The 12,385-nt window shown below is 31.9% G+C and overlaps 1 protein-coding gene across 1 annotated transcript; it reads right to left on the reverse strand.

Moving 5' to 3' along the window:
- Positions 1 to 336: 336 nt before the first annotated feature.
- Positions 337 to 2,253, reverse strand: LOC115980257 (class V chitinase-like). Its single transcript, XM_031102531.1, has 3 exons — positions 2,175 to 2,253; positions 1,982 to 2,073; positions 337 to 1,377 (listed from the first exon to the last, which is right to left on the reverse strand). Exons 1-3 carry the CDS (start codon positions 2,251 to 2,253, stop codon positions 337 to 339), a joined length of 1,212 nt encoding a protein of 403 aa, XP_030958391.1.
- Between the last annotated feature and the right edge of the window lie 10,132 nt (positions 2,254 to 12,385).

The following is a 12,385-nucleotide window of genomic DNA, read 5'->3' on the forward strand; positions in this document are numbered from 1 at the left end:
GACTTTCTGTTTCCACTTTCCACAAAAAATGTTACAACATAGTAATATGTACAGAAGCTAGTACCTAACAAACCTAGGGAGGAATAGTATCTTTTCATGTAAAAAGAAAATTTTTAAACACATATTTTTATACTCTCTATTTGTAACTGTGTCCTTTCAGGGTTTTGATTAAATAAAATCTAAAGGTGTATCATGTGATGTGGTACTATATGCATTGTTAAATCAAGAAGATCATATGCTCTCGATTTAGAGTAAAACACTCTCTATATTTTAAATAAAAAGGATTTCAAAATTCTGAATGCATGATCATACTGGCATAACATATGTTCATAATTACTAAACTGTTTTGGAGAGAGTCCAATTGTCATCAAGGTCAACTCGCCATGCAAAGTAACCAAGCAATCCCTTACCCTTAGCATACAAGACCTTAGCCAGAATACTTTTAACATCGTCATAACCAACCCAAGTTGTCCCATTGTAGCAATAATCTGTGGCAAACGTGTAGTTGAACGCTGTTATGGCACTGCCTTGACCTATGGTCCTGTTCCTGATATGCGTATAACCTAATGCTCCATCTGCCGTTATATCAGCACCATTAGCTGGTGCTAAAAATCCATGGTTATTAGTATCTTTAAGCTTCCATGCATAGCCATAGTATGGCAAACCAAATACAATTTTTCTGGCCGGAAAACCAGCCCGAATCCAAGAACTAATCCCAGAATCACCACTAACCTCACTGAATGGATTGTATAATGCAGCTGGCGCTTCGGTCAGATTTGGTTTCCAAGTTGGTGCACCGAAATCAAAAGCCATTACCTTGATCCAATCCAAGTTGTTTTCCATAGCCTCAGCCGGATAACTCAATGAACGAAATACTGATGAGAAATAGACCGCCACAGTTAGAAGCAACTGTGGCTTGTTAGAGTTCTTGGACTCTTTTTCCACTGCTTCTCGCCACTCCTTGAAGAGTAAACCAAGGTTGGTCATGTCTGTGGTTGTGGATGAGAATTCCCAGTCTAAGACAAGGCCATGGAAGTTATAAGGCCTGCCTATTGTTATTGAAGAATCAATGAATGTTTTTCGGGTACTGGCATTTCTAGCCATTGAAGACAAGGCTGAATCATCAGCGATTCCTCCAGTTATGGATAGAAGGGTCTTAAGTGAAGGGTTTTTTTGCTGCAAGGTTTGTGTGAAAACTGAGAACTGGGCTGTTTTTGAGTTAGATATGTTGAGTTGGAAGGTGTTGGGATCAACAAATGCTTGGGCACACAAGAGGTGGGTGTAAAAGGTAAAGTCTATGTCGGAGAGTGGATATGCACTGTCAAAAAACCAATACGAAGATTTAACGACCTTCTTCTCATCATCTGATAAGCAGACCTGTAGAAGGAAAAGAAGGATGGAAGTGAATAATGAAATGGTTTTCAAAGCCATTGAAGGGATGAGTCTCTGTGTTCTTATTTCAATATGAGACTATAGCTTGATCAACGACTATATTTATGCAATTTGCTTGTAAGGTATTGTGATTTTTTTAATGATTTATTATTTATGCAATTTGCTTGTTTTGTGATTTTTTTTCTCTGTCTGAGTTGTAAGATATTGGGTTTAAATAAAGTTAGAGATTGAGACTGTTGAGCAACAGATCTTTCGGTAAAAGGACTAACAGATGTTATTTTCAATTTTTATGGAATATTTCAAACATAATGCTGCAGGTTAGGATATGTTGAATTCAAACTCAGTGATATAGAGGGTAGCCTTCAACTTTAGCATAAAATTGAATATTTATTTGTCAAGCAGGGGAACTTCATATTTATTTGTCAAGCAGGTAGTGTCAATTGCAACTACATCACCAAAATAGCCATATGCAACCCTGGCTCTTGCATCAGTCCAGAACAAATTCCGCAAACATCCCTTCTAATTGAGATCCACCACATAAAAGAAGTTCGGATTAATTTAATTGCAAGTGGGTGAAGTAATTAAGTACTGCTTGAGCATCTCCTACTTTGAGCTTCAATTGATTGCAGATATTAAGGCTTTCATATCCAATTGCTTCAATGTCATATGTTTCTTCATAATCTACAGTTTAAAAAGTCTATTATAAACTGGCATAGCTTCCTCTAAATAGTTTCATTCGTTCAGCAATGGCAACCATGAGTGGTTAGAGGAGACATGTTTACATGAGGTCATAGGTGCATAGAGGAGTTTCTTTAAAAGCCCAATGAGCCTGCAGATCATTGCATCATCTGCCAGATGCATTAAACTGTCAAATCAAACATATACCTAAAATCTGAATCACTTGGGCAAGCATATTTAGTGAAAGGATAGCACCGAAAATTGGCCCTAAAAATATATATAATTCAAACCAGTGAATTTGAAACTTGAAAAAGAACCTGCTTCTCATGATCAGCAAGTCCATGATGGGATAGCTAATTTGAGGTTGCTGGGCCTCCAGAATTAAGAAAGATGAGAATGAGAGAGAGACTAGAGAATAAGAGAGAAGCTTTTACACAACAGTTCAATTCTTGCCTATTACAGTTGCTTATGCAGCTGTATGCTTGCTCAATATTACATTCCAAGAATCACTCACTAACTCTCCCTTTACTCCTAACTAACTAACAGATTTACTCAATTAAGCAAATGGCTTTATTCAATGCACATGGCTAATCAGTAACTGGTTACAACTATATATGATTAATTCCTAGCTATCACTTATCAAGTCCATACAACAGTCAAGGTGAGCTGGATTGATCTCATGAAATTAATACTTCCACTAATGACAATGTAAATCCCCTTCTAAGCTTTAAACCATTTACTATTATTCTCTAGAATGCATCCAGAAAAGCTTCATGACTCTTGGATTGCACCTAAAGACATACCCAATGCCAGTGGCCAAGCAATTTCGCTGATTCGCTCACTAAAAGATTCAAAAGATAGCTACCATATATCATCCAGATTATTATTCTTGATAACACTCTTCTTAGGTTGGATTTTCAACTTGGCACATCCAAATCTTGAATGGTCCATCACAAACTCAAGAATTAAACCTCATAAGCTATGTGTGCAAGATCAGAGGTGACAAACATGCATGTGGGTCAATGGCTGTCGCCAGCAGCAGCTAGGCCTTGGGCCGTCGCCAGCGACAGGTAGTGCTTGAGTCTCCGGGGGGGTCAATGCTTAGGTCTCTTCACTCTCTCCCCTTCTCTCTCTCGGGGTGGGTTTGTGATTTTTTTTTTCCCTGAAGCGTGGGTTTGTGAATGAAATAAGATTCAATACTTGTTTTAATTTGGTATTGGTTTGTGAATTTTTGTAATTTTTTTTAATTAAAAAAATGTCATGTCATTAAAAAAATTCAAGTTATTGTTTTGTTAGTCATGTAAATATCACTATTGATGGCGGTTAGTAAAATGACTAATACAACTCATTTTTTAATTTTAAAGGACCAATTGTGTTCAGTTGAAATTTGAGGGATCAATTGCACTTATATAATAAACTTGAGAGACCAACATTGTAGTTTCGCCTTTGCATTTTCTTTCTTAAATTTCATTTCTAACTACTAACAGATGGTAATTTTTTTTTTAAGGGAAAACAGGTGGTCAGTTGATTGCAAAAAACCTTAAAAAGTATACAGAATTGTAAAAGAGTTTATTTCTTAAAACAACGTAAAAAAATTCGGCATATTGGTTATAGTAGAAATTGCCATAGTACACTGATAATAATATATTTTTGCTCAATTACGTTAGGAGATTTAAAAGTTATATTCAATAATGAATTAAAAAATGTTTAATCTATTATTTTTGTTTATTTTTAAAAGTAAATATTGCCAGAGGAGTGGGGTCAAGGGGCAATTGACCCCTGGCTGTCCCAAATGACAACTTGAGAGAGAGAAAGAGAGATTTAATTAACCTATAAACTCATTTAACTGGTAATGGTGCCAATCTGAAAATAAAGTGAAAATTTGAAAGGGAAAAAATAGTAGAAAAAACATCAACTACAATAATCATGGGTTAACTTTTGATTTCAAGAACAATACCGCACATACAAGTACTAATTATGCACATGAAAAAGCTTCTAAAAAAATTTATGCACATTAAAAAAGATACTGGCAGCTAAGGATAATTTCCATTGTCAACTTAAAAAAAATGCATACTATTGATAAAATTTTGCTCTAGAATTATTATTATTATTTTTTTGATTGAGAAAGGCGCTTTAAAAATTAGCTAGTGAAGACTAAAAAACAAACAAACAAACCTAGTTAGTGAAGAATGAAGATAATGGCCATACATATTAGGTATGATTAAACTTCTCACCCTCATTCTAGAACTTGTCTAGGTTCACAATTTTAGTTCGTTTAAAGAACAATAATGATTTTCTCTAAAGAGTTCTAACTTTAATCTAAATTAATAAAATATATAATAGAGTGGTTAGAATCTTCTCCATTTGATTCCTCTTTAGGCAATTACCTTGAAAAGATGTGCAAAAAAAGTATTAAGCGATTTGCATATATTTTTATGCAAGGATTTGGCCTATTTAACCTATTCTATCATTATCTATGGAGCATGGCTATCCCAAATGACAACTTGAAACCATCCTAATCCTTTGGAAAGTGATGAACTCAAGAAATTTATTGGAAAATGATTAACTCAAGAAATGAATACAACGTTTAAAGGGCAAGTAGACATATATAATCCGGACTATCGGGTGCAATCATGGAAAGGGAATCCTAACAAAGTTGAGCTATGGCCTATCAGCTATGAAAAAGAGGTACAACTAGCTAGTATATTCTTCTAATGTCCTCGAAGTACTTTCAAGTGTATCTAGGGTTTTTCAGGATCTTTGTATGGGGGTAGTGTCAAAGTCACATACCCATTTATTCAACTCATATTTTGTATTCATTAGCCAACCTAACCATTATAGTTTTAAACTTAAAAATAGTTCAATTAATAGGTTTAGCTTTATACAACTCTATATTATATGTTTGAGCACATTTTCTAGAGCATGTGACAAGCACAAGCCCCATTATTTTACTTAGCAAGAGACCAAATTCAATGTTTAATTTGCATAGAAATAATGCCCCATTAAAATTGAACCTGCATACTTTACCAGATTAATGAATGTTGAAGACAATTTTCAAAAGCACTAACTAGGGTAGGGTAGCTCCTAATAACAAAGTGCTGCTTTATGATACTTTACATTATATTAATTTAAGCATATTTTCTAAAGCATGTGACAAGCACAAGCCAACCTTATTTTCATAACCAAGACCCCTATCTATATTTTAATTTATAAACAATATCATATAACCCACAAAAATCCCCCATTTGAAGGAATTTGCATAACTTGACCTGCCCAGATAGCAACGCACATATTTTGGCTTGTCTATATCTAGTGCTTGAGTCTCCGGGGGGGTCAATGCTTAGGTTTCTTCACTCTCTCCCCTTCTCTTTCTTGGGGTGGGTTTGTGATTTTTTTTTTCCCTGAATCGTGGGTTTGTGAATGAAATAAGATTCAATACTTGTTTTAATTTGGTATTGGTTTGTGAATTTTTGTAATTTTTTAATTAAAAAATGTCATGTCATTAAAAAATTTCAAGTTATTATTTTGTTAGTCACGTAAATAACACTGCTGATGGCGGTTAGTAAAATGACTAATACAACTCATTTTTTAACTTTAAAGGACCAATTGTGTTCAGTTGAAATTTGAGAGATCAATTGCACACATATAATAAACTTGAGAGACCAACATTGTAGTTTCGCCTTTGCATTTTCTTTCTTAAATTTCACTTCTAACTACTAACAGATGGTACTTTTTTTTTTTTAAGGGAAAACAGATTGTCAGTTGATTGCAAAAAACCTTAAAAAGTATACAGAATTGTAAAAGAGTTTATTTCTTAAAACAACATAAAAAAATTCGGAATATTGGTTATAGTAGAAATTGCCATAGTACACTGATAATAATATATTTTTGCTCAATTACGTTAGGAGATTTAAAAGTTATATTCAATAATGAATTAAAAAAAGTGTAATCTATTTATTTTTGTTTATTTTTAAAAGTAAATATTGCCAGAGGAATGGGGTCAAGGGGCAATTGACCCCTGGCTGTCCCAAATGACAACTTGAGAGAGAGAAAGAGAGATTTAATTAACCTATAAACTCATTTAACTGGTAATGGTGCCAATCTGAAAATAAAGAGAAAATTTGAAAGGGAAAAAATAGTAGAAAAAACTTCAACTACAATAATCATGGGTTAACTTTTGATTTCAAGAACAATACCGCACATACAAGTACTAATTTTGCACATGAAAAAGCTTCTAAAAAAATTTATGCACATTAAAAAAGATACTGGCAGCTAAGGATAATTTCCATTGTCAACTTAAAAAAAATGCATACTATTGATAAAATTTTGCTCTAGAATTATTATTATTATTTTTTTGATTGAGAAAGGCGCTTTAAAAATTAGCTAGTGAAGACTAAAAAACAAACAAACAAACCTAGTTAGTGAAGAATGAAGATAATGGCCATAAATATTAGGTATGATTAATCTTCTCACCCTCATTCTAGAACTTGTTTAGGTTCACAATTTTAGTTCGTTTAAAGAACAATAATGATTTTCTCTAAAGAGTTCTAACTTTAATCTAAATTAATAAAATATATAATAGAGTGGTTAGAATCTTCTCCATTTGATTCTTCTTTAGGCAATTACCTTAAAAAGATGTGCAAAAAAAGTATTAAGCGATTTGCATATATTTTTATGCAAGGATTTGGCCTATTTAACCTATTCTATCATTATCTATGGAGCATGGTTATCCCAAAGACAACTTGAAACCATCCTAATCCTTTGGAAAGTGATGAACTCAAGAAATCTATTGGAAAATGATTAGCTCAAGAAATGAATACAACTTTTAAAGGGCAAGTAGACATATATAATCCGGACTATCGGGTGCAATCATGGAAAGGGAATCCTAACAAAGTTGAGCTATGGCCTATCAGCTATGAAAGAGAGGTACAACTAGCCAGTATATTCTTCTAATGTCCTCGAAGTACTTTCAAGTGTATCTAGGGTTTTTCGGGATCTTTGTATGTGGGTAGTGTCAAAGTCACATACCCATTTATTCAACTCACATTTTGTATTCATTAGCCAACCTAACCATTATAGTTTTAAACTTAAAAATAGTTCAATTAATAGGTTTAGCTTTATACAACTCTATATTATATGTTTGAGCACATTTTCTAGAGCATGTGACAAGCACAAGCCCCATTATTTTACTTAGCAAGAGACCAAATTCAATGTTTAATTTGCATAGAAATAATGCCCCATTAAAATTGAACCTGCATACTTTACCAGATTAATGAATGTTGAAGACAATTTTCAAAAGCACTAACTAGGGTAGGGTAGCCCCTAATAACAAAGTGCTGCTTTATGATACTTTACATTATATTAATTTAAGCATATTTTCTAAAGCATGTGACAAGCACAAGCCAACCTTTCATAACCAAGACCCCTATCTATATTTTAATTTATAAACAATATCATATAACCCACAAAAATCCCCCATTTGAAGGAATTTGCATAACTTGACCTGCCCAGATAGCAACGCACATATTTTGGCTTGTCTGTATCTAGAAGTAGTCAGTAATAGTAAAGGCCAATGATAGCATTAGAATCATCCTGAATCTATGCATATCCAATAACAGTGAGAGATGGCTATGGATCAATTTGTTAATAAGGCAATAATCATTAGATTAATTTGACAAAGCTTCAACAAAGTACAAGAGAATTTGAGTGCGTAATAGGATAAAGAATATATACATTGCATTGCATGGTTTAAAATAAGGGTTTTAGTTTTTCAACCATTAGTCTTTTTTGAGAACTCATACTACTTTTGGAAAGCATTGGTGGTAGTGATGGCAAGTATTGACAATATAAACTCATGAATGCAACCCGAGTAGAGTTACATTTATGCTACATTTCTGCTATACCCAATTGGAAAGTTTTGAATTATAATCAAAGTGGCTCAAAGTTTATGAAACTATATACAATATTTTCATATAATTAGTGCCTATTCAGCATATTCATACTTTGATACCATGCGAGCTTTGGCGCAACCACTTTTGTGTCCAATGAATGCTTTATTCTCCTCATTCCTATTTGACTATTTGCCTATATATTCAATTTTTAACATGCCTCGTGATACACGGTGTAGAAAATTCTAATCACACTTCACTTGCATTGGCGCAGAAATTTTTTTTCATTTTAATGGAGATTCAAGTTTTAAAGTGGCTATGTACGACAAGAGCATATATGTATAATGCAAACTCATTTAATAAAGCATTATTATCCAAGAAAATTGCAATTATAAACTAGCAATATTATACAGAGAGCCCCTAAAAACTAAAGAAAATTGTTGTATTTTAATATTTTATTTACTACTAAGAATTAGCCATCTTCATTTTAATAGTTCTCGAAGTATGAAGATTTTTATCTTTTGTTAATAGAAAGTGAGTAGGGGTCCAATTATTGATAAAATTAGATTTCATCTTTAGCGGGCGAAAGTATGAAGATTTTTTCTTCTTCATCATTTAAGAATTATAATTATATTAAAATGCAAGAATAAATTAACACATAAAAAATAAACTAGAGTATAATATTCAATGTTAAAAAAATATATAATTAAAAGAAAAGATACAATAATTATTTCTTAACACATTTCAACTTTATAATTAGCTATATATGAAAACATAACTTGTTTGTGTAATAAATTTCACAACAATTTTCCTTGACTATAAAGTTAAAAAAGGCTATCCTCAATTCCCTTACATAAACAAAATTAAGTTGTCAAAGATTATTTTTTTTATAGCTTAGAGAAAATAAAAATGATGAGAGAAAAATGTATTTTGAGAAGATGCAAAAACCAAATAATTAAGTTTGACACAAAAAGAGTGCTTTCAATTCAACTCTATTGAGTTTCGATACTACTCAATATAATATCCAACAATCATAAACTAGCATGATACAGAGAGCCCCTAAAACTAAAGAAAATTGTTGTATTTTAATAATTTATTTACAAAGAATTAGCCATCTTTATTTTAATAGTTCTCCACGTATGAAGATTTTTATTTTTTGTTAACAGAAAGTAAGTAGGGGGTCCCAACATTTTGCCCTTTTCTAAAAAACAATCCATCATTTTGCCATCTTTTCCAAATTAATTAGAGAAATGCCCCTCTTTTGAAACTTGATTTTCTCAAAATCGAGTTAAACTCTATAGTGACGTTTTTAAGAATCCTATAGTGACGTTTGAAGGACCTATAGTGGCGTTTTTTAATCTGATTTTCATGAAGTCGAGTTATAGGTAAAAAAAAAATTGCATGTAACTCGACTTCATAGAGATCAGATTACAAAATGCCACTATAGGTCCTTAAAACGTCACTATAGGTCCTTAAAACGCCACTATAAGGCTTCAGAATTTTTTTTTTTAATAACTCGATTTTGAGTAAATCGAATTTTAAAAGAGATGCATTTCTCTAATTAGTTTGTGAAAGGGGGCAAAATGCTAGAAATTTTTTTTTTTGAAAGGGGCATTTGCCCGTTTTCTTCGTCCAATTATTGATAAAATTAGATTTCAACTTTGGCGGGCCAAAGTATGAAGATTTGTTTTTCCATCAGTTATGAATTAAAATTATATAAAAATGCAAGAATAAATTAATACATGAAAAATAAAACTAGAGTGTAATGTTAAAAAAAATATATAATTAAAAAAAAAGACATGATAATTGTTTCTTAACTCATATCTTAATTGGCTATGAAAACATAACTTGATATTCTTCCAAATCATAAAAATATTTCGTGTAATAAATTTCACAACAATTTTTCTTGACTATAAAGTTAAAAAAGGGTATCCTAAATCCTCTTATATAAATAAAAAAATAAAAAGTTGTCAAAGATTTTTTTTATAGCTTAGAGAAAATAAAAAATGATGGGAAAGAAAAATGTATTTTGATGGTTTTCTTAGGTATATCAACACATAAACATACAAATTAAAGCATATTATCTTCCATTATATTTATTGCTTTTTTTTTTTCTCTCAAAAAAAAAAAATCTTTATTGCTTTTGTTTTTCCTTATAACTATAAATTTTTTACATATTTTGTATTCAAGAAAATAGAGTGATTAATAAAATCATTTCAAAAATAAAATTTCTCTCGAAATTAGCTTTAGAGAGAAAACAAGAGTAAGTGGGGAGGGATGAGGACACCTTGAGGTTTCGATGGTTTGTGTATAAGTGAGCAACACTTCTTGAGGTGGTTGATTTCTTCAATATGGTAGAACCACTTGAAATATGGTATTTCTTAAAAAAAAAATGGTGGGGGAAGGGGGCATACCGCATATGTGTGGTTTAGTTGGTCATTTTCATTTCTTTGAATCTCTTTGGACTAATTTAATTCTTGAGTGGAGACTGGATGCTACCTTTGGAGTTTAAATTTTTTTTTTTTTTTGTTTATATATATATATATATATATATATTACCATACAAACTATATCATAAGGTGGAAATTTGTGAGTTCTAGTAATTAGTTCAACTGGTAAACTCTCTTATCATCAAATAAAAGATTTAAGGTTGATCTCCGCCTACACCAAAAACCAATTTATATCTTGGCCTAATAATAAGGAATAATTATCAAAAGTGAGTATCATAAGTTAAAACTTCTTCAAAAAGAAAAAGAAAAATAAGGGAGGAAAAATTCAAGTTCATAGCCCGCTTGATCTAAAAGTGGTAATGTCCTTGGCTAATCATGGAAACCTTATCTAGACGTGACCTCTGTGATCAGCCCTACCAAAATTTCAATAGCATCAACTGGTATAGACTACTATTTGAATTGACTCCCGAGGATTAATTAAATTGGTGATCATTGTATGCCTTCAAATCACATACAAGTAATTTGGTGCATGATTGTATGCTTTCAAATTTTCAATAGAGATAGTATTGTAATGAAATCACATAGGATTGAACCTTTGTCATTAGAACTCATCCTAGGCCGTGTTTAACTTAATTGGTGATTGTATGGTTTCATTATTAATCTAAGGTATAATTCTATAGCATCTTTTCCAAAGTGAAAAGAGTTTCAGAGCTTGACCAAAACCTAACCATATATGCAAGATTTAAATTCATAAAGGAAATGATTTTGCCTCCAAATTGAAAGACAAAGACATAAAGAAATTATAAACCTAGAAGATAAACTAAGCAAGCGCATACTGAGGCAAAAAATAAGGTTTATAATCAGTTCTTTTTAGGTACAGTTCGGTTGAGACCATCCCAAAACTTGAAACGTGCACAAATGTCGCCCACTCATTTGGATGGTACAAACTGCATCAATATTTTAAGCTATATTGATGTAGATCATGTAAATGCCATTAATCAGATTATATGGGTCTATGACTCTAAGTGGAGTGTAGTGGAGGGGACCAAATTTGTACTATAATTGATACGGCTTTCAAGGTTTTATATTTATTCAAAACCATATCATTCCCAAAATATATATGGCTGCTGGGTTGGAAAACTAATCAACTTACTAAAATTGGCCAAAATGGGGATATACCTCTTTCGCTAAAACTTTCCAGCAAAATGCCTCCTGTCTGAAACTATTTAGGGATATGCCCCCTGTTTTAAACTCGATTTTCTAAAAATTGAGTTTCAATGAAAAATTTGATTTGGCAAAAATCGAGTTATAAGCAATCAAACTTAAAAAATAAAAAATAAAATAAAATAAAAATTGCATGGAACTCAAGTTCCATGCAGAAATTTTCAAGAAACTCAATTTTCAGCAAATCGAGTTTTTCATTGAAACTCGATTTTTTAAAAAATCAAATTTCAAAACAGGGGCATATTCCTAAATAGTTTCAGACTAGGGGCGTTTTGCTGGAAAGTTTTGCAAAATTGGGTAAAACCCTATTTTGGCCTACTAAAATGTGAAAGCCCTATTCTTTATTCACTTTTATTTGAAACAAAATTTAACTTTTTTCAATAAAAATGGGAAGGGGTGAGCAATTATGACTTTCTATTTAAGCATGACCATAATATATAATTCTCTTTTTATTAAATAACTAATGTTTGAGAGATTTAAATGAAAGAGGAGTCTTAGATAAGGGATTTACAAACACTTACTCCAATGAGTTGGGCCATAAATTTGGTACATGATGCACTAGGTGAATGAAATCACTAAAGTTAGGTCCATGTTGAGCTCTAGTGATATGACATGACTAATTCGGTGTCTTGACAAAAAAAAAAATTTCTATTAACAAAATCTTGCTACTTTGCTAGACACTAAGGTGCGGTTTGGATTGGACTTATTTATGTCTGCGTTTTTCTCCTTCACGTTTCCTTTTTTTTTTTTTTT

Source organism: Quercus lobata, chromosome 3 (genome assembly GCF_001633185.2).
Source record: "Quercus lobata isolate SW786 chromosome 3, ValleyOak3.0 Primary Assembly, whole genome shotgun sequence".
Lineage (NCBI taxonomy): Eukaryota > Viridiplantae > Streptophyta > Magnoliopsida > Fagales > Fagaceae > Quercus > Quercus lobata.

Bases quoted from the DNA above. Each gene is read 5' to 3' on its own strand.
- LOC115980257 (XM_031102531.1), bottom strand. From the start codon at position 2,253: ATGCATCTGGCAGATGATGCAATGATCTGCAGGCTCATTGGGCTTTTA. The intron at 2,074-2,174 runs GTAAACATGTCT...TTTAAACTGTAG, and splicing joins CTATGCACCTATGACCTCAT to ATTATGAAGAAACATATGAC. The intron at 1,378-1,981 runs GTACTTAATTAC...TTCCTTCTACAG, and splicing joins AAGTAGGAGATGCTCAAGCA to GTCTGCTTATCAGATGATGA.